The 25404-nt window shown below is 28.5% G+C and overlaps 2 protein-coding genes across 2 annotated transcripts in view; one reads left to right on the plus strand and one right to left on the minus strand.

Annotated features, from left to right (window-relative positions):
* The window catches only part of LOC107440031 (early growth response protein 1-A-like), a 17693-nt gene extending 5852 nt beyond the window's left edge, over window positions 1–11841 (plus strand). The window contains exon 2 of the mRNA XM_016052811.3: window positions 10687–11841. Within this exon, the coding sequence (XP_015908297.1) occupies window positions 10687–11699 (1013 nt within the window). The 3' untranslated portion in view covers window positions 11700–11841. The remainder of the gene's footprint in view (window positions 1–10686) is intronic.
* A 6836-nt stretch (window positions 11842–18677) lies between these two features.
* Window positions 18678–25404, minus strand: part of LOC107439832 (1-phosphatidylinositol 4,5-bisphosphate phosphodiesterase epsilon-1) — a gene marked incomplete in the record, with an annotated part of 220854 nt that continues 214127 nt past the window's right edge. The window contains 2 exon segments of the mRNA XM_071187233.1: window positions 18678–19043; window positions 24482–24545. Coding sequence (XP_071043334.1) covers window positions 18931–19043; window positions 24482–24545 — 177 coding nt within the window.

Here is a 25404-nt window from a genome sequence, read left to right on the forward strand (position 1 = left end):
TGTTAGAATTTAAATTGAAGTACAACCAGACATTAATGCTTTAGTCCAACGTTGGTAATTAATTCATAGCTCTGTTCTAGCTCAGTAATTTCCATAAACAAATCGTTTCTTTTTTTCTGAACTTTAATTCCAGCATACAGATAGGAAAATGATCAAACACAAATTGAAAAATTTAACAACCAAACCACGTTTAAAAGAAATGAAAATATTAGAATTTCCTAACACCCGATTGTGACAAATTAAATTACCAATTAAGATATCTGCACAAAAATTATTTTAAAAAATATCCGAACTAAAATTTTTGAAAAAAAAAATTATGTCCAGAAAGAAAGATAAATGAAAAAAAAAAATTAAAAAGAAGAAATAAAAGGTAATTTGCAAATTAACCAAAGATGTACTTCAGATTAAAAATAAGGAAAATAGCTAGGTCAGTCAAAAATTAAAAACTGATTTACCTTAATACCATATTAAATTTGAAAGCTTTGTTATGGGTTTCACTTAGTGATAAATTGTGTTAAACGGGTTGTGTTATGCAAAATCGGAGAAAACTGATCACTTTTTCGGATTATAAAAGCAACTTGTCTTTATACATTTCTCCTGAAGTCCAGGTGAATAATTGCAATAAAAATACCAAGAAAGAAAATAAAAGTATAAAAAATACAGAAAGTAGAAAGAAAAATAAGAGAGAAAGAAAAGAAAAAATGTTACAGAGGGCAAATTTTGGACATAAAGCGGAATTATTTTTTTTTGTGTGGATATTTTGCTATTAAAGTGGTAAATATGAAAGGTAAATAATAAATAAGGTGAAAAAAAAGACAATACTGAAGTCTTGGTCTGGAGAATAACAACCACTGTGTCCTTTTTTAATTTTATTTTGTTTTCAAACAAGGTAAACAATACTCAAATTTAATTTCAGATTGAAATTTTTCCTGTAAAACTGTTTTTTGTATTTTGAGTTTTACATTTTAAATTACACATTTCTAACAAATGTTTATAAATTTTTGTCATCTTGATTGAAGAGTTAATTCAAAAATTGTGGTATTATGAGGTACTGTGGTACTTCTTGGAGAATAACTTCGTTATATTCTTCAAATAAAGACTTGGATCTAAAAAAGCTGTTAATTAATAAAAACTGTTGATAACGAAAATATTAAATTTGCTGATAATGCTACTACAGATTTTTAGTTGTGTTAAAATTTTTACAATGAGTACAAATGTTAATTCATATTACTTTATATATTGTTAAAGTTACAAATTTGATTATTTTAATTTTAATGGTGCTTTTACCATAGGGAAGATTTTGCAAATTGATAATTTTTAAAATTTTTGGATTGTAATTGGATATTTTTGGCGAGGGGGGATGTAACATAAAAAGCTTCAATTAATCTTTTTATGTTATCCTAATTATTATTCTAATCGAATCCTTTCTCACACTTTTTAAAGGCCACATCCTGTTCTTAAATATATTTTTGGCTTAAGTATGCATTTAATTAAAAGCAGGACATTTTTCCTTTTGCTCTCTGTGGGAAACGCTCGATATATTTCAGAAACCAATAGCAATTACTAAGATTTCCCTCTTTGCCTAAATTGAAACATTTTACAGTTTTTACTTTGCAAGATTTTCCCTAACATATAACCAAGGAGCGCAATTTTTCGTGTTCACTTTTACACTCTCATGACTGTTCTATCTAATAATTAATAAATAAATTTTGTACCCTCCTTCCCGGCCTAAGACCTGTTTTAATCCTTCCACTCGGCAACGACGTTATATATATATATATTCAAAGTACGTGGCAAAAGATTATCAGTTTACAAAGATTAGTTTTTATTTTACATTGAAAAATCTAAGAAACCGTAAATATAAACTATTTTATTATTCCANATATAGTTTTTCTTAAAAAATTTTTTTTCTCTTTCATGGTGGAATAAAAATTGTCCGACTTATTTTTGGACAATACGTAATATAAACCACTAATTTTTTAATAGTGTTTGTCTCTTAAACAATGCGGTTTTTTAGCAACTACTTCTTATTTTGAAAAATCTCAAGAAAAATCATCTCGCTACATTGCGCATACCACCGCAATTCTCTTGGATTTCTTTGACTAAAGTTTCTGACTGAAATTAAGGTTTAATAAACTTTTGTTAAGAAACTATATTGGAGGGCAATGAAAAATATTTGACTTGCAAAGTGAGCTAAATAAGGTTGGGAATCCGTGAAGTCTTCATTAAAAAATTCGTCTAGAGATGAGGGAAGAAATTAGTCTAGAAGTTTTGTAGAAATCATTGGTTAACAAAGGAATCTTCCATTTGCTTTTTGGTTGATACGTTTTCGGTTTGGTTGATTTTACTTTTTGCGTATTTCGCTTTATTTCGAGAACTTTTAAAAAACATATTTTTACATGACAAAATTCAAAATTTTGGAAAAATTGGTCGAAAAGATCCTAAGAAATTGAATTTCAAAACAGTCAGATGTTTAAAATTCCATTTCTCAGGAACTATTCGACCAATTTTGCTAAAATTTTGTATTTTTGTATTTTCAAAATTGCAGTTTTTAAAATGACGTAAAAAATGTTATACCCTACAATTCAAAATTTATTCGACTATTATTAAATAAAATAATAAAAATTAGTAAATATTTTCTAAAAGTTATATTTTGCAGGGAAATATCTTTTGATTATCGAATTTTATAATTGTGTGCAAATATTTTTCAATTTGCTTACGAAGTTCTCAAGATGTAGTGTAATACGCAAAAAGTAAAATTAAGGGGTTGAAATTTTCGAGCGCTCTCTTCTTCAAACTATTGGGTTACCCCCTATATTTTGGTGATCAGAAATCCGATTCCATCCAAAAGAAGGTATGTTTATTCAAAGAAATTACGTTTTTGGTCTGATTTCGTAACTTATAATTTTGTCTGCACTTATTAATTACCATATTTAAAGTCACCCCCTCGAGCTTATAAGTTTGAGTCCTAGAACGTGAAGATCCGAACATATTAGATTAAAAGTTATTCAGCGTGGTCCGTTTTTTCATTGCGCACTGTAAAAACACATGTTTACATAAAAACTAAATTAAACTACACTGTAAAAAAAATCTGGTTCAAATTGCAGTATAAAGTACTGGCACCCTAACTACAACTTCCGTAAGAATCATTTCACCGTAAAATCAAATTTTGATAGGAAAATTTGTACTGTAATGCTTACAGTAATATTTATTTAATGGCAGTGATTCGGTAAAACTTATTGTAAAAATTATGGTTTATCGGACTTTTTGCTCCTTAAAATTTTACGGTAAAAATGCATGTTTAAGGGAAAAGTTCTCTCCGACAATGTTTTTTTTAATGTTAGATTTGGAAATTATTTTCGTTATGTCACCATAATCTAGTGAGCCCTAAATATTTCTATCACTAACATTTAAATTGTTTTAACGAAATTACCATTACGTATATTTGAGTTACGTAAAGATTAATAAAGTTATCAGAAGAAGGTGGTTCCTCCACAAATTTCGTTTTAATTATCAATTGAAAACTATACTATATATACTCTGTTAAATAATAATGAAAGTTCATATAGTTTAAAATGCAAGTCTAAAACTAGTAGAAAACGAAAAATAATGGAAAAAGAGAGCCCTATAGTAAAGCACTGTAGGACTTCAAGAAAAACCATAGCTCAAATTACAATGGAGTTACGCAAAGAAAGTGTTGTAAATATTAGTACAAGTGAACTTGAACTGGACTTTCAAAATTTCTTAAATAAAATCGAAAATTTTCAAAAAAAGTAGAAGATGAATACAAATTCAATTTATTCGGAATACTAAATCAGGGGTCTGTTTAGAAGAAATTTGGGTCCGTTAACGGACCCTTCACAAAATATCTTTTCATAAAAACAGACCCTTCACAAAATATTTTAACTTGAAAACGGACCCTTCACAAAATAATTTATCTTTTAATCGGACCCTTCACAAATTTGTTTATCTTCATTATTGTTTTGTTAATCGAATAAACCCTTCCCAGGAAAGGGGGAGGGTGAAAGACAGATGTAAACGAACTAAATTTTGTCTTCAGCAGACGTTTCTTTCTTTATTCGTCCGAAATGAATATTCTGCGTTCAGCAGTATAGGCTAAATACCAAATATTTATATGTTGCATCGCTAATTTAGTAGCTGCAATTGCTGTTTATTTTTTAAAATTTAATTTTTTTATTCATAATTTTACAGTGTTGAGCATAATCTTGTATGTCTTTACAATTTAAAAACTCCTTGAAAAAGTTTTCTTGCAATAACGGACCTTATTTGCACAAATTCACAAAAACGGACCCTGGTTGAAAGAATGTGACTTAACGTTTATTTTATATTCACAAATTCCGCGTAATTTTTTCATAATTTTACAAAAACGTACCTTTCACAAAATGCCTGGACAGACCCCTGACTAAATTATAGGGATGGCAGGAAAAATATTCGATGTCCAGCAGAAACAAGAATAATGTTAAATATTAAATTTTTACTGAGAAACACTGTGAAATCAGTATTATGGCTTGGAGTGTCTTTCAAATCTCTTGGCATTATTGCGATATCATCATGGATTGCTTCGTATAACGATGTATTTTATTAAACAGTCTTCTATCGAACGCACACCAAATTATGCACCAAAATTAGAAATTCTGGCAGGACAATAGCACCACAAAGCTTGTGAAAGAACGGTTTATACATGAAAAGATTGATATCTTACAATGGCCTAGTCAATCCATTAATCCAATAAAAATTAAGATATATTCTTCTCTCTTGGCGTCCTGATTGCAGAAGAGAAATGGGAGGACCAAGAATGATTTGGCAGAGACAAATGCAGGTGAATATTAGGAGAACAAAACTTAATAGATTAGAGGATGTCAAATTTTGATAATTTTCCCTTACTATTTTTGTTTGAAAAATTTCATGTATGTATAAAAAGAATTTAGATTTAATGATTTTACTTATTCTTCAAAACTATATAATCAGAACATTAAATTCCCTTTTTAAGAATACGTTTTTTTTTTATTTAGAACTTATAAGAAATAGTTAATAAAAGTATATTTTTAATTGATAGTTGGGTATGAAAATAGATGATCCAGATTTAGTAAGCAATCTTACCGTTTGGTTTTCAATAAGAAGTAATATTTTCTTTATGACAATAAACAGAAACAATCGAATTCAGAAACAAATTAAAATTATAGAAACAAGGCTACGAACCGCCTTAACGGAGTGAATTAAGCCATATTTTTGCGCTATTATTCAATAAATTCAAATACTTTGTTTTTATTAAATCTTAATTCAAAACTTCTCTGGTTTCATTTAAAATAACTAACTAACTAGGTTTCTCTACAATTCTTCGGTTTCTTTTCTGAAAGAAAAATCCTTTTCCACTCCCACACAATGTACTGGGTGTTCTGTATAATCCTCCCTTATTATGTACTTTTCAAATCCGTATCGGAAATGCAAAAAAAAATTTGCGGCATTGGGTGTCTCAAATTAATAGTTCATAGAGGAAAAAATAAATTCGCAAAAGAATCAACAATGTTGGAAGGCTGATGTAGGAAGCAAGCATCAAAATAGGTATAATTGGAGGTTGAATAATCGTTTTTTAGCGTATATGGGTGATTCTCACGAAATATGACAATTCACTGTCCCTTGCTCCAAGATCTAATACTATAATACTAAAAGAACATTTTTTTTAAAAAAATTTATAAATGACATTGCTGTTAGTATTTTAAAAGGACATTGCACTAGCATTGACTGTTTTGTATAGTTAAGAAATTTAATTGAACTTCAAAATNTAGGAAGCAAGCATCAAAATAGGTATAATTGGAGGTTGAATAATCGTTTTTTAGCGTATATGGGTGATTCTCACGAAATATGACAATTCACTGTCCCTTGCTCCAAGATCTAATACTATAATACTAAAAGAACATTTTAAAAAAAAATTATAAATGACATTGCTGTTAGCATTTTAAAAGGACATTGCACTAGCATTGACTGTTTTGTATAGTTAAGAAATTTAATTGAACTTCAAAATGTCATTTTCCTGGTATGTCCTAAACAATGTTTTCAATATCTAATTTTTTTTATCTCAACCGGTGTAAGCATTTCTAGAATGTACACAGAGGGTATTATTTACAAAAACTTCGTTTAAAATAATTTTCTCTGTCAATAATTTGTTTGTCCCAAGAAAGTCTGTCATTTTCCTGGCTACTTTTATTTTGTGATTTATAACCAAAATAGATAGAGCCAGCAATCAATATCTTATGTTCATAGATTGATTAAATGCCCTCTTATATGAACATGTCTTGTTGCATGAATAAAGAACCAATTTTCTGGTTCAAAATCTATTTAAAAAAAATTTTCAAGGTGAGTAGGTTTTTATGTTATTTTCCTGGCTTCATGAAATCGTTAAAAACATAAACTACATAGATTTATCTGAGTTATTTTAAGAAATCCTGCTGTTTTCAGCAGAATATAAACGTCTTAGGCCAAAATATTAAATTAAAGTAAAGTTATATGCTATAAAATGGCGAATTTGTCATTAACCTGGCTGTCATTTTCCTGGCTTATGAATGCCAGAACATTGAAGTGTTACCAATTTTTTTTTAACTGCTAATACTGTAAGGAGGGAAAGCAAATATTAGCCCAATACCAAGTTTATGTATGATTGTAATATGCTTGAGTGTTATCGAAGTTATTTATTTATCTAATAATTGATTATCATACACAATTTTATTCTGTACATAGCAGTAACAAAAAAATTTTTGATTCTTCCTACAGTGGATAAAAAGAATTAATTTAAGCAATTTATGGTCCATCTAACATAAAGGCCTAAGTTGAGTTACTTACTATTAACTTAAAATGACTGTTTTTTAAACTTCTAAGCTAGTATGTCATTTTCCTGGCATTCAAGATTTGGTGAATTTCTATTTTATTTTTTTTCTCGAGCAAATGTCAATAAACTACACTGCTGTCTATAAGATATTAATAAGTGTAGCTAAAGAAGTATACAAAAAAAATTTTTGATTATTTTGAAGACTTTAAATTTGAAGAAATTTTTTGGTCCGAATTATCATATTTAAAAAGAATCTCCCATATAAATATACAAATAAATCACAAATATAAAATAAACTTTACAAAGTCTGTTTAATCTTAAATTTGACTAACAGAGTCGTTTACTTAACTTTGTGAAAGATATTAATGAATGTGTTCTATAATTACAATATAAGGATTACAAAATAAAGAAAAGTAGAAGGTCACAAGTTATTTGGTCTCTGTGATATAGCCGTAAGCTTTTAGTGAATATGCACATGCAAGTTAATGTTTGCATAATTTCAATAAATGATCGCAAACATATCTTATTTATATATCTTGTTGATACATTTAAGGCTATTTTAAACTGTTCAAGATACACAAGAAAAATATTTTCTGTACATTTCCCGAAGATTATGTCACAGTTTGTTAAGAGACAAAGCAAAATGGAATATATTTTTTAAAGAACTGAATTGCAATTATGCATTTATTGTTAAATGAAAATGTACAGTGCTGGCATTATTAAATGAAAATGTAGAGAGCTCTCATTGTACAGAGCGCGAAGTTTTTCATCTGATTATTATAAGTTTTACATACTGAAATGAAATTCTTATGATTTGTGGGTTTAATCTTAAATAAGTTAAGTTGTGCAGAATACGTTAAAAAATAGAAGCAAAAATGAACTTTTTTTTTCAAATTTTTTTTTTCTACAAATTGAGATTCGTTAATTTCAAAATATGAAGGATAGCTTAAATCTGGAGAATATATCTTTAAAATAGTAAAGGCAAAAGATCGTTCGAAAGTTTAGACTTCAAAATAAATGTTAACTTATTTTTACCTCTAGAAACGTTTAAGCAAATCTTGTACCTTTTGCACTCAAATATAAACTTTGCTTATCAAAAAATAATTTCACGTATAAAAATATTACTTTTGAATTAAAATAATAATAAATTTTGAAATAATAATGATGAAAAATTGCTTGGATCATGCGATATATTTGGATCATACGATATACGATATTACCGTTGATTTAAACAAGTTAATTTTAAATAAAGTACAAAACTTGAATGAAATCAAGCGAATTGATGTTGAGGAAATAAATTTCAAACAAGTCATTTTTATTTTCGATGACATAGTTTGAAACAAGATAAAATTTTATATACGTTTCAATTCAAAGTTTACTTCATTGTTAATTTGATTGAACGATAAAAAATAAATAACTTGTTTACACTGAATCATCTTCGGATAAACGTTACTGAAAATTGCGAGAAATTTCTTTTTGATTACTCAATTAGTCTCAGAGATATAGTGAAATATTGGGAGTACAAATTAGTTCGGTCTGTTTTCAAAAGATAGCTCTGGCTGTTATGAATGTTTCATATTGACAGCTGGTTTCGGTGGTTTCAGAGAGGTTAGATATCTGTCAATAATATTCAGTTTATATCGCTTTGAGTTTCATACAAAAACCCTGTTTTTTTTTACTTTGTTGAATATGTCAAATTTTGTGGTAACTAGGAGCATTTGCGGGAGGTTTTATGTTTCTACTTTAATTGCAAGAAAAGTGCTGCTGAAGCGCATCGAATGCTTGTGGTGACAGTGCTCCAAGTAGGGAATGGTTTAGACGTTTCAAGAATGGTGTTGTATACTATCAGCTGCTACAACCCGGCGATTCCATTACGGGTGATCGGTATAGGCTCATGTCGCATAAGTCATAAAAAATTATTTGGAAACGCTCAAAGGGGATATTTTACCGCACCCGCCGTATTCGCCGGACATTGTTCCTTCTGATTACTAGTTGTTCCGACTGATGCAGCACGATTTCGAAGGTCACCGGTTCACTTCTTACGCAGAAATTGAAAATTGGTTCCTAACTTGGATCGCCTCAAAAGACGAGACATTTCTTCAAGATGGAATTCGAAAATTGCCTGAGAGGTGGGAAAAAGTAGTAGCCAGCGATAGACAATACTTTGATTGTCCTGAAATAAATGTATTTTTGACCACAAAAAAACGGACCTAACTAATTTGTACTCTCAATATGCAAAATAAATTAACATTAAGGTATCGAACTCGGTGAAAATCGGCAGCTCGACTTTATTTTAGTATCCATATTTGAACTTTAATTCAATAGCTTTTCAACACTCTTTGTAGTGTGTCTACCACTACAAAAATACAATTCCAATTCACTAGTATATAAGACATGTTAACTCGATTCTATATTGAATTAGCTTTTCATAATGTTACATTATCGATGTGACTCTCTCCTCATTGGTATCTCCACTGAACCCGCCTACCGCGACAGACTCTTTGATTTGAACACGCTACATGGATAGATGGTCCACATTGAACAGTTGATTCGCTATTTGTGACTGTGACATTGTCCCACTCACGCTGTTACCACTCAGTATCGCTTAAACACACACCAGTTGCCTGTATACACGCGACTGCTAATGGCAATGCAGGAGCGGAAACGGCCGTGAACTTAATACAGCTTTTACGATCAGCACTCAAAAGTACGGTGATCTTAATACAGCTCTCCCGGCTTCTAACAGAACAGCTATGAATCAACTAGTGGTATCNGTATCCGACTCGGTGAAAATCGGCAGCTTCGACTTTATTTTAGTATCCATATTTGAACTTTAATTCAATAGCTTTTCAACACTCTTTGTAGTGTGTCTACCACTACAAAAATACAATTCCAATTCACTAGTATATAAGACATGTTAACTCGATTCTATATTGAATTAGCTTTTCATAATGTTACATTATCGATGTGACTCTCTCCACATTGGTATCTCCACTGAGCACGCCTACCGCGACAGACTCTTCGATTTGAACACGCCTACATGAATAGATGGTCCACATTGAACAGTTGATTCGCTATTTGTGACTGTGACATTGTCCCACTCACGCTGTTGCCACTAAGTCTCGCTCAAACACACACCAGTTGCCTGTATACACTCGACTGCTAATGGCAATGCAGGAGCGGAAACGGCCGTGAACTTAATACAGCTTTCACGATCAGCACTCAAAAGTACGGTGATCTTAATACAGCTCTCCCGGCTTCTCACAGAACAGCTATGAATCAACTAGTGGTATCCGTTCAAGCTGAAATAGGGAAAACATTGGATGGATGATAGACTAAGATGTGACAATGCAACAAAATCGAGGAATGGATATTATAGATAGAACAATAAATTGTTCACATTTATAAATTTTAAATTTATTAATTTGTTTTCTAAGGTTTTTGAAGGATTTTTGCTGAAGAAATTTCAATAGATGCTAGTTGTTTAAATTTTTGTAATTATTTATTGAAAAAAAACCTGATAGCTTCGATTCTAGGTTATTAAAAAAGTTAACTCATGAATGAATAATAATAAATTTTGAACTGAGAAAATGATTAGAAATTTTTTAAGCCGAAATCTAAAGCAATATCCTAGCTGCTAAATAACTTAAAATATATGCCATTTTAATGTTTAAGCTAAATTTTAAAAGAACGGAATAAATTTTAATATTTTTTCTTGCTTTTATATCCATAGTTTACACCGATATCTGAAAATAAATATGACTGATTTCTTATAAATGCCTTGAATAATATTAATAATATGTTTTTGACATTTAGTTCTAATAGTTTTCTTTAACTTTCAGGTGAAGAATTGGATGATAAAGCTAAATCTGATTCTATTATGTTCCCTGGTAGCGTTTCTCAACCACAAATTGCCAGCACATCTTATCGAGAAGCATACCCCAGCAATTCAAGATCAATTAGAGCGGAAGAAAGTAATCTGTGGCTGAGTTCAGAGAAATCATTAAATATTATGCCACCTCTTACAAATTTAAGTACCACTGGTGCAATACTATCACAATACCCATTGCCCGAGGCTACAACTTCTTTTCAAACTAATGAATCAGCCCTTACGCAATCAGCTTTTTCATTAGCTCCAGATCCGATGTCGCAAGAGTTGCTTTTGCACTTAAATGCACATTTCGATCCCCCAATGTATAGCTCATGTTCCATATCTACAACAGATGCCCTTTTTACCACCTCATCAGCACAATCACTCATAAATCCTAGTCCAGATGAATTGCATTTTTTAACGAAACAACAATGGACCCAAAGTGACCTTTGTCCTAGTGTGTCTGAAACGCCATTTAAATTAGATTCTACGGTATCTGTAAGAGGGTCAGCCACACTTGCGGAATACAATCAATCTACAAGTAAAGGGCATGAGATATTAAATCAAGCTTACCAGAACAGTCCAGTTCCACTCAAACTTCTTCCAGTAAAGCCACGGAAATATCCTAATCGCCCTAGTAAGACACCAGTTCATGAAAGGCCATACGCTTGTCCAATCAATCCCTGTGACAGAAGATTTTCCCGAAGCGATGAATTAACGAGGCACATTCGAATTCATACTGGACAAAAACCATTCCAATGTCAAGTTTGCATGCGATCTTTTAGTCGATCCGATCATTTAACTACACATATACGCACACACACTGGAGAAAAACCTTTTTCATGTGATATATGTGGGAGAAAATTTGCCAGAAGTGACGAAAAAAAACGTCACGCGAAAGTTCATTTGAAACAAAAGACAAAAAAATATGGACGTTCTGTAAATGACAACAATCCTGATGGAAATGGAATGTTGTTATCATAATTAATATACCATGCTTCTCAACAAAATCATAGAACTAACCAACCCGAAGGATTTTTTTTGAAGCAAATTCTGTGATAAAAATATATTAAAAATTGTATATTTGCGTAACAATATCTCGACACGTCCTTAAAGATTGAATCATAACATCAGTCTACATAGTGCAAATTTGTTGCAAACTTAAACCATATTTTTGTTCAAACCATAGTATAATATGTACGTTGAACGATAATACGAGATAACTTTCTTATGATTCATGGTTGGCAAGTTTCTGACTGTTTCAACCATAGATAAAACCGTTACGTCAAAAGCTGTTTCGAAAACTGTTAAAAATATAAAAAGTTGCATTTATGTATTGGTATCACTATTATTATTCTCATATATAATAGTCAATGTTAAATATTAAATTACTTCTTTTTTTGCATAAATCAACAAATTTTAAAAATAAAATGCCCTATTAATACATAACTATACTCAAAATATAGATCACTGCATGCTAGCAAAAGCTATTAACTCTTTAGTTGTTAAGTTTCTCGAAAAAAGAGAAAACGAATATCTAATAATTATTTATGTTATAATTACCTTACAGAAAAAAGGCAAACTTAAAGTTGAATTACTTAGAAGTGCAAGAACTCTTTTTATTGTATTATATAAAAACTTTAATGCCTTTTCTCTTGTGTCCATTCCGTCTCTAAATTAATTCAATGTTATAATTGGAATTTAATGCAGATTTTTGAGAGTTGAAAAAAAAAATTATTATTTTTCCTTCTGAACAAAATATATCAAATTTAGTAACATAAAAACTAAAATAATAATTGCACTATGTAAGAATTTCAATAAGTCTATTTCAAAATTTGTTCAGAAAAGATAATCTCTCAAATAAAATAAAATAGCAACAAAAATAGATGAAGTACTATACTTACTGCCTATAACTTACATTTTATTTTAGCATAATCATTATTATTTAATATTTATATATTAGCATATATTTATTTATTAGTATTTGAAATTATTACTTTCAATATAATATAAAAACTTGATTTACGTTCTGGCTATTAGCACAGATTTTTGTCGGTTTATACCATATTTTCATGTGTACTATGGTTGCAACAAGGTATTATGGTTTGCTGTCCATGAACAATCAGGGGATGTAGAATTTATACTGAAAAATAACAAAAATTCGTTATTTTAACTGTTGACTAAAATGTGGTTATTTAAATGATTTTATTAGAGTGTTTCTACATGTTGTAATTGTTTTTGTTAATTTTCGTAAATAATCCTAACTGATAATCTAATGATTAATAAATTACAGTTTTTATTTAAATATAACCAGGGGTAAGTTTAACTTTAGAAATGTGTTGTACTGTTATTACTGAATAACAAAACAGGTCTTAGGTTCCAACATAACAAGCCATCGCTTGGAAATGTCAAGTAAAATAAGCATTGTAAATTTACTAAGTAAAAAAATCTTTATAAATCTTCCCTCTAAAGCAAGTCTTTTTAAAATTCTTATCAAAGTATTCTTTTTTTAATTTTTAACAATTAGAAAAAAATAGCAATCGCAAATTAATGCCTTACTGAGGAAAAACAAAACAAAACATACAAGATAAAAAAATGTGGCGAATTATTACGATTCATTTGGAAGGAACGGGGGATCAAAACCTGTTTGGTTTTGAATCTCGTCATCCAGAAATCAAATTGAAGTGTGTGAAAAAGAGAGTCATATAATAAACTCCCACTATTGTTCGTTAAATAACAAACAATAATAATTTTAATATAAAACATACAAATATATACATTTGCGAACGTTTCTTTTTCCTTATTTCTTATAATGTGAGTCAGCAAATATTCATCTGTAACTAATTTAAGATGATCGATCCATATTGTAACTATAGTAGCCATATTGTAATTGTAACTACAGTGACTATAAAGAAACAACTTTATTGTAATTGGTTCAGAGTGTTGAACCAATTACAGTACAGTTGGTTTTTAAATAGTTGTTTCTTGTCATATTAGGCCATTTCTCAGATTTTTATATTACGTTTGAGAAAAACACCAGAAATTTTGATTGATTCCCTTCTGGGAAGCAAATTTTTGGACATATTTTTTAATTATTTTTTGTCATTTGAAAGTGAGAATAATATGTAAATATTAACATTTTCTGTTTATTTAACGTTGTTTTTTACAGAGCTTAATATTTTTTGTTAAAGCAATCGCTTTTATTTACAGTTTAACAGCTTTATTTGTACATAGTTAATGTTTAACCTACCTTTTTTTACAGTGTCATGATTTAAACCTTATATGTAAAAATAGTAAATTACAATTGTTTGAATGTATGTAAACTGAGTGTTAACAAATTTTAAGCAAGTGCTTGAGTCAAACAAAAGTTTTAAAATGACAATATTTTCGAACACATTCCAAAGTTAACAAAGAAGCAAATATGAAGTGATGAAAACAAGCAGTAAAAATTCAATGTACATTGTCATGATTAGTACATTGTACATTGTCATGAATGTACATTGTCATCTTAAGCTGGTAAACGATGCGATAACGATACTCATAAGGGCTAAAATTGATGTAAAAATAGCAACCCAAAAAATCGAAAGTTTTAATAAAAATTATTATAATTATTATTATTTTGCTTTTAAAGTGCAAATTTTTTATTTTTGCAACTAATTTATTCACACTTTAAATCGTGCATATTTCAGTGCACTATAGTTAAAGTTCTATTTCTGAAATATAATAGAATTGCTGGTGTTTTGAGGGTTTTGTTACATCAAACAGAATCTACAACTAATTCAAAATGAAAACACTACCAATAAATTAAAACATAACTAAACTAAAAATTTCTCCTTCAAAATTGAGAATGCTATTGTTTAAGTATTTAAATGCAAGATGAAATTTTTGTTTAAGTTATAAAATGCATAAAATTATTTATTATGATTATTAATGAAATATTATGATAAACTTACCTTTAAAACGCTAAAGGTATTAAAATATACGGACCAAAGTTTTTCAGAAATCTAAAAGCCAAGAGAATTAATTAATTTTCTACTTTTTGAGTAAATAACAAAACAGCTGTTTAAATAACTAGGATTGTTAGTTAATATTCTATATTTTAGTTATTTTTTCTGAAAATCGATGTAAATAGCCGTTGGTTATTTGTTTTATAATAATTCTTTCATAAGCCTGCATGCTTTATGAAAGATGTCGGAAAGTTTAAAAAATAAATGGAAGACAATTTTTTTTTCTTATTGCAAAAGTGCGTTTTGATTTATGTAATTTCACTTAAATAGTTTTATAACTTTAAAATAAGAATTAAAAACTTTGTAATAAGAATAAGGATTATTTCTTAAAGTTACTATATAGCATAAATATTTTTCAATAATTATCATTATAGCTTATTTTCTCTGTCCACAGTAGAATATAACTATATCAAGTAGAATATAACTATATCAGTAGAATATAACTATATAATCAAAATATGTTAGAGACTTGGAAACTCAAATATTTCCTTTTTAATTTAATATACAGTTCTCCCACAGAGACACATAATTCATTTTCTCTCGGTAAGGAATTATGCTCTTCAAGTTTACGTGATTTTCCCACTCTCTACACTTTTCTCCTCTTCGTTACCATGGCATCCCCAAATCTTGGTGATTTTTAATATATTTCCACTTCGAACTGAAACGTTCTGCCGTGGAGAAATAAAATGATTTTCCGTTACCATCGAAACGGAGAGGGGAAAAGTGTGGAGTGTGGGAAAATTGTGCAACCTTGAGACACTATTCTATTTACAAAGAGTATAAGACATGTGTAGTGGCATGTAGATGTGGATTACAAGGGAGAATTCCTCGATTAGATGTTCTTAAAATGAGGACTGTAATCACTTGAAGGATAAAAAATACCCTATTTCACTAGAAGAAGAAGACTATATATAATTCTCAAAAAATCTTAATCTATATTTTATGTAAATGAAAATTAATGTATGGTAAAAAAGAATAATGTACGATAAAGTGTTTGTATTATCTTTCGTATGTAGAAAGAATATTGGTAGAATTTAAGCATCCTAATATCTGATAAGTAAATTTGCTTATAAATAATATCATAATGTCCATAAAATATTTTTCTTCCTACAAACCTATTCATTTTTATAATTAAATATTTTAAACTAAACTACTTGTTTTAAAATAATATCATGTCTATAAAATGTTTTTCTTCTCCTAAATAAATATTAGTTGATTTAAAGTTTTTTAAGTTTAATATTAGTTGAGTTAAGATTTAAAATCATCGTTAGATGGCCACCGAATGCTTTGGACAGTGTTTATGAGAAAACGTAATTTAAGTATTTGTATAGAACTGAGAAACTGCAACATCTATTAAATGATATTGTTTTATATAATTGTGTATTGAGACACAAAACTTTTTAAATATATAAAATTTTATTCGGAATATTTTGATGATTATTTCATTGAAATTTTTCTTCATGCCACAAATACAATATTTAACATTCAAATCTCAAGAATTTATTCTTGAGAAGTTTTATTCACAATTAAAAAAGTATACATTTGCACCCACAACAACAAGATGCTTAATATTTAAAACATATTTATTAATAAGTTTGTAGTAAACAACTTATTTTCTTTACAACAAATTCACCAAACTGTGTTTAAAAGTAAATAAACTTATATAAAGTGAAATATTTTAAAATCACTTTTTAAATTGATGCTTATTTTTCATTTACTCACAACATTAATAGTTATATTTGTTTTTTTTTTAAAATTCATGCAATTTAAATGAAAGATTATGTGCAAATTTTTTAAAAAAATTTTGTGATTTACAATTGTTTTAATAATTTCTTGTTTTATATGCAGATGTTTTCAGAATCAATTAAAATCTATAAACTTTACTCCTACAGTATAAAATTAAAAATTATGTCACTGAATAAATAAGAGAAACTATAAATCATTGTAAATATTTTTGAAAAAAAATATATAATAACATATAAAAAATATATAAAAATATATAAAATTGTAAATCATTGAATTGATGTTCATTTTTAAAAATATATTTTTGGGCATTATTAAAAATTTTATTTACTATAAATTTATGCGTATTTTTAGGGAAAGAGGTAAAGCAATAATATTTCTCATGACATTGAAAACATATGATAAAATTTACGCAATTTATTTATAAAAATCAGATATGAAATAAATTTATTTTTATTTTGTAAAAAAATGCTCAAAAATGTAATTTGGCACAATTTAATACTTTTGTGGTAATGAATTTTATATGACAAAATAATTTATCGACAATGCATTAAAAGTTCAAATTCGTTATTTATATCTGTTATAACGCCTCTTTTTTTATTAATATTTTTGGTTTTTATTTTTAAATTAATTATTTTTTCTCACATGCAAGTAGAAACATTTTGTTACTAAAAATAATTTGTGAAAAAAGTCAACGTTTTAAATTAAATTATATAATAATGTCTTAAAAATAACTGGTATAACTCATTTGAATTGTTTTACTGTTTGTGAGCTGAATGTATTTTTTACCAGGAATAATTTTAGTTTTTTATAAATTAATTAATTATTTAAATTAATAAATTAATTAATTATTTAAATAATCTTTAATTAATAATCAATTTATGAGGTATAAACAGTTAAATTTCAATGAAAAATTTACAAAAAAAGGAACTGAAGGAAAGTTTTTAAATATTCTCCCATTTGCAGTTTTTAAGCACTAAATACACAAGGTGTTCTTAAATGACCACTCTTGATATAGACTTTAGAATCAAAAATAAAATATCAGGTCACAAATTAATATTTAAGTCAAGAAAAAAAACGTTGCTGACATGTGGAGAATTATTATTAAAGAATGTGGGCTACAAAACATTAAAACCTTTTCGATTGCTTTCTTAATCAAATAGGCTTTAATATTTTGTAGTCCCGGTTCCCTCAACAGCGACATTAAATAAGGTCGTTGAATTTCCATCACTTAAATATTAATTCGTAATGTATATACATTTTTACATATGTTTTTTGACAAGGATTCTAAAAGGTAGTCATTTGGGAACAGCCTGTTTTTAAAATAGTCAGTTCCATTATTGTTTGTAAACTACCGTCTCAAGTCTTTCATGCATTAAATAAATTATATTACGAGATCTAAAGTATTTCCTTAATTAATAGAGGATATTAAGCTTATATAAACAATATTATTTACACACACAACATTATTTTCAGAGTTAAATATATGTATTGTAAGAATATATATCCAGTACACACTACAGAACTTCATTCTTAACAATAACTTTTTTCTTGATTTAACCCTCGAAGAAATATAAAAGTTAAATACAAGTGATCACAATTACAAGTTGGAAATTTCGGACGATTTTTTAAAATCACATCTCAAAAACAAATATTTATTTATGAACTTTTGTTTTAAGTTGTAACTGAAAATATGTAAATAATTATCACTTAATTTATAATTTACTAAATTGTTTACTCATATCTGCCTTATAATCAATGTCTCGTGGTTTATTCCCTTCTTACAGAATTATAAAATTAAAATCCTTTGATTGCAGGACTTGGGACAACAAAATATTAAGTCGCGCAATATTAAGTTTTCTTTAAAGAGTGTTTCAATGAGGAAAAAAATTCAATGTTGCAAACAAGATGTTTCGGTGTATTATGCTGCCATCTGGAGGAAATTCAGGAAAATCAATTTAATGTTGCAAATAAGATGTTTCGGTGTATTGTGCTGCCATCTGGTGGAAATACCAGAATATCAAAACGTACTTATCTGAAAACAATATTAAGGAAAATGGCGCATTTGAAAAGGTGTCGTTATTGTCCCCAAGTCTTTCAATTCTGTTATGAAAAAAGGCTTAAAAATGTTTCAAACTTTGAAATGACGAATTTATAAAGATGAAAAAATTATTTTAACAAAATGTACACTTAAATATAAAATTGTTTTACATTTTTGATATGTTAATTTTTAGATTTCCCTTTTAGGACAGCTTATGAAATATACTTTCTATTTAAAGATTCTCCTTTGGAGACTTAAAAGTACAAAAAATTCTGTTGTTACATGTATAAACTTTGTGTTTTACTATGATTACTATACTTTGTCTGTGATATTTTATAAAATAAATAGGTGGTGCGTTGTTTCTACAAGTTTCTGTGGAAGAAGCTGTGCTATTTTGTGCTCATAGGAACATTCACTTTTTATGTCATCTCCAAGTTTTAAGTTTTTTTAACGAAAATCTTTTCACACTTTCTCTATAATCATCCTCTCCTTCACTGTGTACTTGTCTCCAAGAAGAGTGGAATCCACTACTTGATGCTAAAATAAATTATAGAAAATAAAATTATTTTTTACCTTTACTTACAAATATGTTTAATCAGAACCCAGCTAAAAATAAACTGCAGAAAATCTAGAAAGAAAAAAAGCAATTCGAATACATTGGTGATTTGGCCAATTCCGCTACAGAAGTGGAAACACTACAAAATTACTGCAGTTTGTAAACTGCAGTAGTTTTGTAGAAGTACCAACCTCAAACTTTTTACAGTAAATGTACAGAAATGTCAGTATTTAGTGGTACCACCCATCGTATCGGAAAAACTGTAGTTTTTGTTTCGAAATTTGATCTATTTTCATGATCAGATGTATAAATTAGGGAGTATAACACTCGTGAAACGTTTATGTTGTGAATATGTCACCACATTGAATCCTGGGTTTCGAACTCCCAACCTGTCTGACGTGAGATTGACTGATTATCCCTCTCACAAGTAAGGAACTAAATGCCGTCTTGGCACGGATAAAGTTTTTGTTGGTTTAATCATATTAGGTGAAAACACAGTTAATAAATTTTCTCAGAGTTTGAATAGCGTCATTTTATGGTAATCTAAACGGTACACTGTAGAATAACAATTAAATGAATTATTATTTAACCCTTTTTTGCCAAAAATTCCTAACAATGTAGATTTGAGTATCTTTCTCCCTAAGTTTTGTAACTTTTCTTTTAAGTTTAATTTTTAAAAGCAAGAAGCTCTAAACGAGTTTTTAAAGTAAGCAGTTCTATAACTCTTATGTTCATTTAGGTTGAATTGAAAATACTATGAGTTATTTTTTTCAAACAAAATTATTTGCTTAATTTAAAAAGCTTTATTTTCAAGTAATAAAGAAGGCATATTGTTTTAAATTAATTTAAGACAAATCAAGATTAATCAAGAACAGACTGAAATTAATAAATTATTGAAGGAGAGGTTTGAAGCTGAAATCCAGTTTAAAATTCAATTTTGCAATCTCTTTAGATATAAATTTGTTTAAAATCCAAACGAAAAATTCGTTTTGATTAGATAAAATAAGTATAATTTTTGTTCGGCAATAATCCTAGTTTAGTAAGAATTCGAATAAAAAAAATTAACTAATTAACATTAACTACTTACCTTTACTTTGATATTGTTTTTACCATAAACTTTGGGCAAAATCAGCTTTATTAAGTCAAAAATAAATAATGAAAATTAATAAAAATAAAATTAGTAATAAAATGACTAAAATACAGAAATATTTAAATACTTAATTTTAGACATATTTTAAACTAATTGAATTGTGTCAAAAGTTTACTTAAAAGTTTTCGACGCCTTCTGAACTATCAATAATTACCATTAAATCAAGTATGTATTTTATGAATTTTTCTTTTATGAATATAGACAGTGTACGTTATCTCCGTTATTAATATATATGTTCAGAATTTTTAACTCAATATAAGATATTAATATATCATTAAAAAAGACGTAAAGATTATAAAAAGTTGATTTACTAACGAGGAAAGCAAGATTGAAGACATCAAACTCTTTCAATTTTACAACAATACAAAGTAACTGTAGTTTTTCTGCAGATTCATCAAAAAATATTCTTCTGAAACATTGTCTGCATAATTACTTCAAATTTACTGCAGAATAACTACGAATTTAATGCTTCAGTTTTTTTTTTAAATTTATGATATTAAAGTGACTTCACTTAAAGTACAGTAATTTTGTAGACAGTAGCTAAAAGTTTTTTGGAAATAAATTACTGATAGTTTACTTCACATTAGCTTCAAAATAACTGCAGTGTTTTTGCAGAAAATCTGCAGCTGAATCTAGAAAAACTACTTCAGTTCTGTAGAAAAACTGCAGTGTATTCTTAGGTTAGAAATTGATAAATCAATTTATACTGTCAATTAATAACCAGTCTATTTCAATAAATACAATATCAAAAGTAATGTCAACAGTAGTTAACTCATTGACGCAGATGGTACGCCGATGTTCCTTTTATACATTTTATTTTCTGACTCTCTAATTACAAGCAAAAATATATTTTAGTACTTTTTAATTATAAAAATAGTGCAATAGTTACTAAAAACATCTATTTAGATTATTGGAATCCATATTTATACTAAAATATAAAGAACAATAGTTTGAAAATGTTTTATTTTTCATTCATATTGAAAAATCTGTCAATAATTGATTTTGAAAATTAAAAAAAAATCAACAATGAATAACAGTTCTTTTAAATATAAATAACTTCAAATTTGAAAAAAAGATTTTCTTAGAAGATTTTACCTTCAACACAGAAAAAGACATATCGTATTTCATAACAATAAATTATTAAATTGCTAAATATAATATTTTTTAAATTTATTTTGACCTAAATTAATTCAAAATAATGAAAATATGTTTAATAAAAAATCTGCGTCAAAGGCTTATGATCAGTTTCCCTTTGCGTTTGATAACTAAATTTGTTGCTGTTCGGGCCAATCACTGGATACGAGAAAAATCACCTAATTTAAATGTTAATTTCAGAATTCCTATTCAATGAATAATAATAGCCATAATACACTGTAAAAAAAAACTCGGTAAATCTTTTTTACCAGTATTTGGTGCAAAGTTTCTCATTATCCCAAAGTTTAATTAAATGAAAGATCATTTTATTCTAGTTACACCATAAATTGTGAAGTATGATCGAGGAATACTTCCACGCTGCAACTGACTGCACCAAAATTTGGTAAAAGGCACAAAACTGACGGTGACTGTAAACTGAACGATATATGTTTACGGCGCCTTGTTTTCTTTACAACTCGGATTCGGTGTATCGTGACGACTCATGCATGTTGTTTCAAGTATCAACTAATTTCGATAGGCAAATGTTTTATTTGCATTAATTAAACTTCATTTCTTTTAAGTTACTTCTTTAAATTTAGTTGGTTGCATAAAATGGTTAGAGGTATGTGATGCCACAATTGGCATTACATATTTATTTTCTATCTTTTAAAATATCTTTCATTACTTAAGCTTTCTTTTATTAATAGAATTACATTTAAAATAAATCAAAGACTTATCCTTTTAAAAACGAACATGAACATATAATATATATCCTTCTCTTATAGATCAATGTAACGGATACTTTTTATTTCATTACTAATGCAGACTTATTAATTCACTGTCGCCTCTAATCAAAACAAAAATCTATTTATAACTTTTTAATTCTAATTTCTAACCGCAAAAATGTTTCAGTTGCATGGTTGTAATAATTCTCATAAATTTGTTGGCGACTCGTGATCGCCAAGGTATTATTTCAGCCCCAATATTGATATGCTGGTTGGCTTTGTTTTGGCTATATTTTGTTAATTCGCCAATTTTGGATCTCCTACCCATGCTTCGGTGTCCGTTGGGAACAAATTACACGTACTTTTTTAATTTGGCTCTTAATTAGGCAGGTCGTGGGGATTTGTCTCCCATGGCCTGTCCTATTTTAATATTGTTATGCAAAACTTATTCAACTGAAATTCCTTTGAATATTATTTATATCTTGTATCTCGAGCTCTGCAACTATATGAAATAAAAGCTTTTTATTAATTCTGATCCGGTTCAACTGTTAATTTTCATCATCTTCTGTTTTCTTCACAATCTTCAATTTGTTAATATTCCTCAACTGGCCCACTATACTGTACAAGCTTCCACCCACACCTTAATATTCCACCATCTCAACATATCTATGGCACCCTGAACCTACCTTCACCATAAGGTATATCATAAAATAACCTACTTACGATAAATAATTTTGTTAGGGTAAATAGCAACCTTGGCATTTGAGATCTTTTAAAACTCCTAATTATGGTGCAATCTTCCCCCGCTTTTATAAAAGAAAGAATAAAAATCGGTGTTTTGTTTGTTCAAAACACCTACTTTTGGTGCAACCTTCTATTGATATTTGAAGTTGTAAAAATACCAAAATTTGGTAAAAATGAGCTCCATTTATGCAGCCAGCCAATGAATACCGATTTATGGTGCAACGTGGTTCGGAATTTTCAACAGTGTAGGATATAATTACCAAAGCTCCTTTATTGTCTTAGCTGTATGTGATCTAGTGTTGTCGGGCAACAGAATAACTCCACAAGAATATTTACAGGGTCGTTTCGATTAAATTGCTCTGTTGGCATTTTCAAATACCCCCAATCATTGACTCTATACTCTGCTCAACAAGAAATGACAATGAAATTAAGCAAAGTAAATATTATCTTTAGCTGGCTGATTGGTGCTAAGATCATGACAAATAGCACTAATTTGAATAATAATCAATATGAAAAGAATCCCTCCCCGACTAAGCGAGAAAGCGGCAGAATATTGGCGATAAACAGCAAATCTTTTCGATTGCTTACGCTATCAGTTCTCGATGAACAGAATATAGCTCCTGGCCTTTTGTAAACAGTGCCTCCCTTACATTTTTCACAAACGTTCCTTTGTCTTCTGAATTGAGTTCAAAATTACAAGTCTGCGGAGTTGAACACTAGTAGCCGTAAACCGAAATTGGGTCGACTGTTTAACGACGGTTTTAAAATAAAGTAAAAATAGATCACTTTTTATATCATTGTTTTGAAAAAAATTGCTTCAGAAGGTATTTATTGTGAAAATAAAGTTTTATTTGCTATTTTCTACTGACTCGTTTTTGCCAAATCATCCTTTCAAGACAAGGGGTATTTCAATTAAAACGGTAATTAGTGGCGAATACGAATGATTTATAATGTTTAAATTGTCTTATTTTGGGCTTATTTTGTATATATTTAAACTCGATTTTGTTTTTTAACCTCTTGAGGGCGTGAAAGGGTTTGCGATTTGCTTAGTTTTATTAACAAGGGGGATGGAGTGTTGTATGCAATGCCTTGATAAATTCTACTTGTTTTCAGTCTTTTAAATGCAGAAAAAGAAAGAAAAAAAGGATTTGGAAGAAATCAAACTCGTAAGAAGTTGAAATTGAAATTTAAAAGAAGTGGGAAACGAAAAGTCTAAAAAAATTTATTTTAAGTGTTTCAAAATAATTTGAGATGAATTAAATCGTAAATTTTGTTTAAGGTAAATTTACATCATTTATTCGAGCTACTTACTAACAAATGAGGTATCCAAAGTTGTTAAAAAACAGACTTATGTTATATTTTAGCGGCCTCTTTGTGCTAGAAAAAAAGTTTTGTCTAGGGTCAGGAAGAAAATCGCTTTAAACAATTTTTTTTTTGTATCAACCAGTTACTTTTTTAAAACAGAAATATAAATAACATTTTAAGCCTGAAATAAAAAGTAACAGAACCATTTCACTAATAATTGATATTTTTAATAAACAATTTGGAGATATATGTGAGATTCAGTTATATGCATACAAACTGCAGTTTCAGATTTTTAAATTAAAAATTAGTGCTGATTTTTATTTCCAATAATTAAAAATAACAGTTAAGAAAATTGTCTTACCTCTTTCTGAATGTCTGAATTTGCTGAAAGCAGATTTCTTTTTAACGATTTTATCGTGTTTTAGCTAAAAACAAAATTTATTCATCATGAGAAAGAAGAACTTCTGAGTAAAAGATATAATAATATCTTTTATAATTATTAATAATATATATAATGTGTAAAAGTTATGATAACCTATCAAAAAGAATTTAATGCACACACTCTTAGAAATTTATCCGAAAATTACAGAACCAGTAGATCTTTTTTTATCCAATTAACTGCGAAGTTAAGAATATTTTTTACTTTTGCGGTTTTAAAACCATTTACAACTAGAATGGTTTTCAAAATTCTAAAAAGGAAATTTGACTGGACATGAAATTTAGACTTTTCGTTAGGTAATGACAATTTCCGTTGATCTTTTCGTTAGGTTATGGACACTAGAGTTATGTTTTGGTTGAGTAGTGCTTTGTCAAATGAGCTGTGGGATGTGGTTTAATTAGTTTATCTACTGGTAAAATCTATCGTGAGAGAGGGAAAATACTGGACTTTTCGTGTTAAACAGTTTACAGAGATCTCGAAAAGAATATAAATGCCTGAAATCTATTTTAGTATACCAGATACCGATGTTTCACACAGAGTACATAGTTCCTTTTTATCCGGTACGACAATAATACGGTACCTCCTAATCCGGTTTCAACGCTAAAACTGGTCGCTCTTTTCAATGAGGATATGCGCCATTTGTTGGCTAATTTTGTAACTAATTTACAAAATTTTTGTATCAATATTGACAGATTTTGTAAATCTAATGCCATTTATTTTATTCCTCAATCAGCCTTTCTAATTTTGAAATCAGATGTTTCATTTCTCTGCTGGACTGTAAATTCGATACTGGGCAATATTTGCCGGAAAAGTCGGCTTGCTTAAAAAAATATGATTATTACTTT

This window comes from Parasteatoda tepidariorum, chromosome X1 (assembly GCF_043381705.1).
Source record: "Parasteatoda tepidariorum isolate YZ-2023 chromosome X1, CAS_Ptep_4.0, whole genome shotgun sequence".
Taxonomy (NCBI): Eukaryota; Metazoa; Arthropoda; class Arachnida; order Araneae; family Theridiidae; genus Parasteatoda; species Parasteatoda tepidariorum.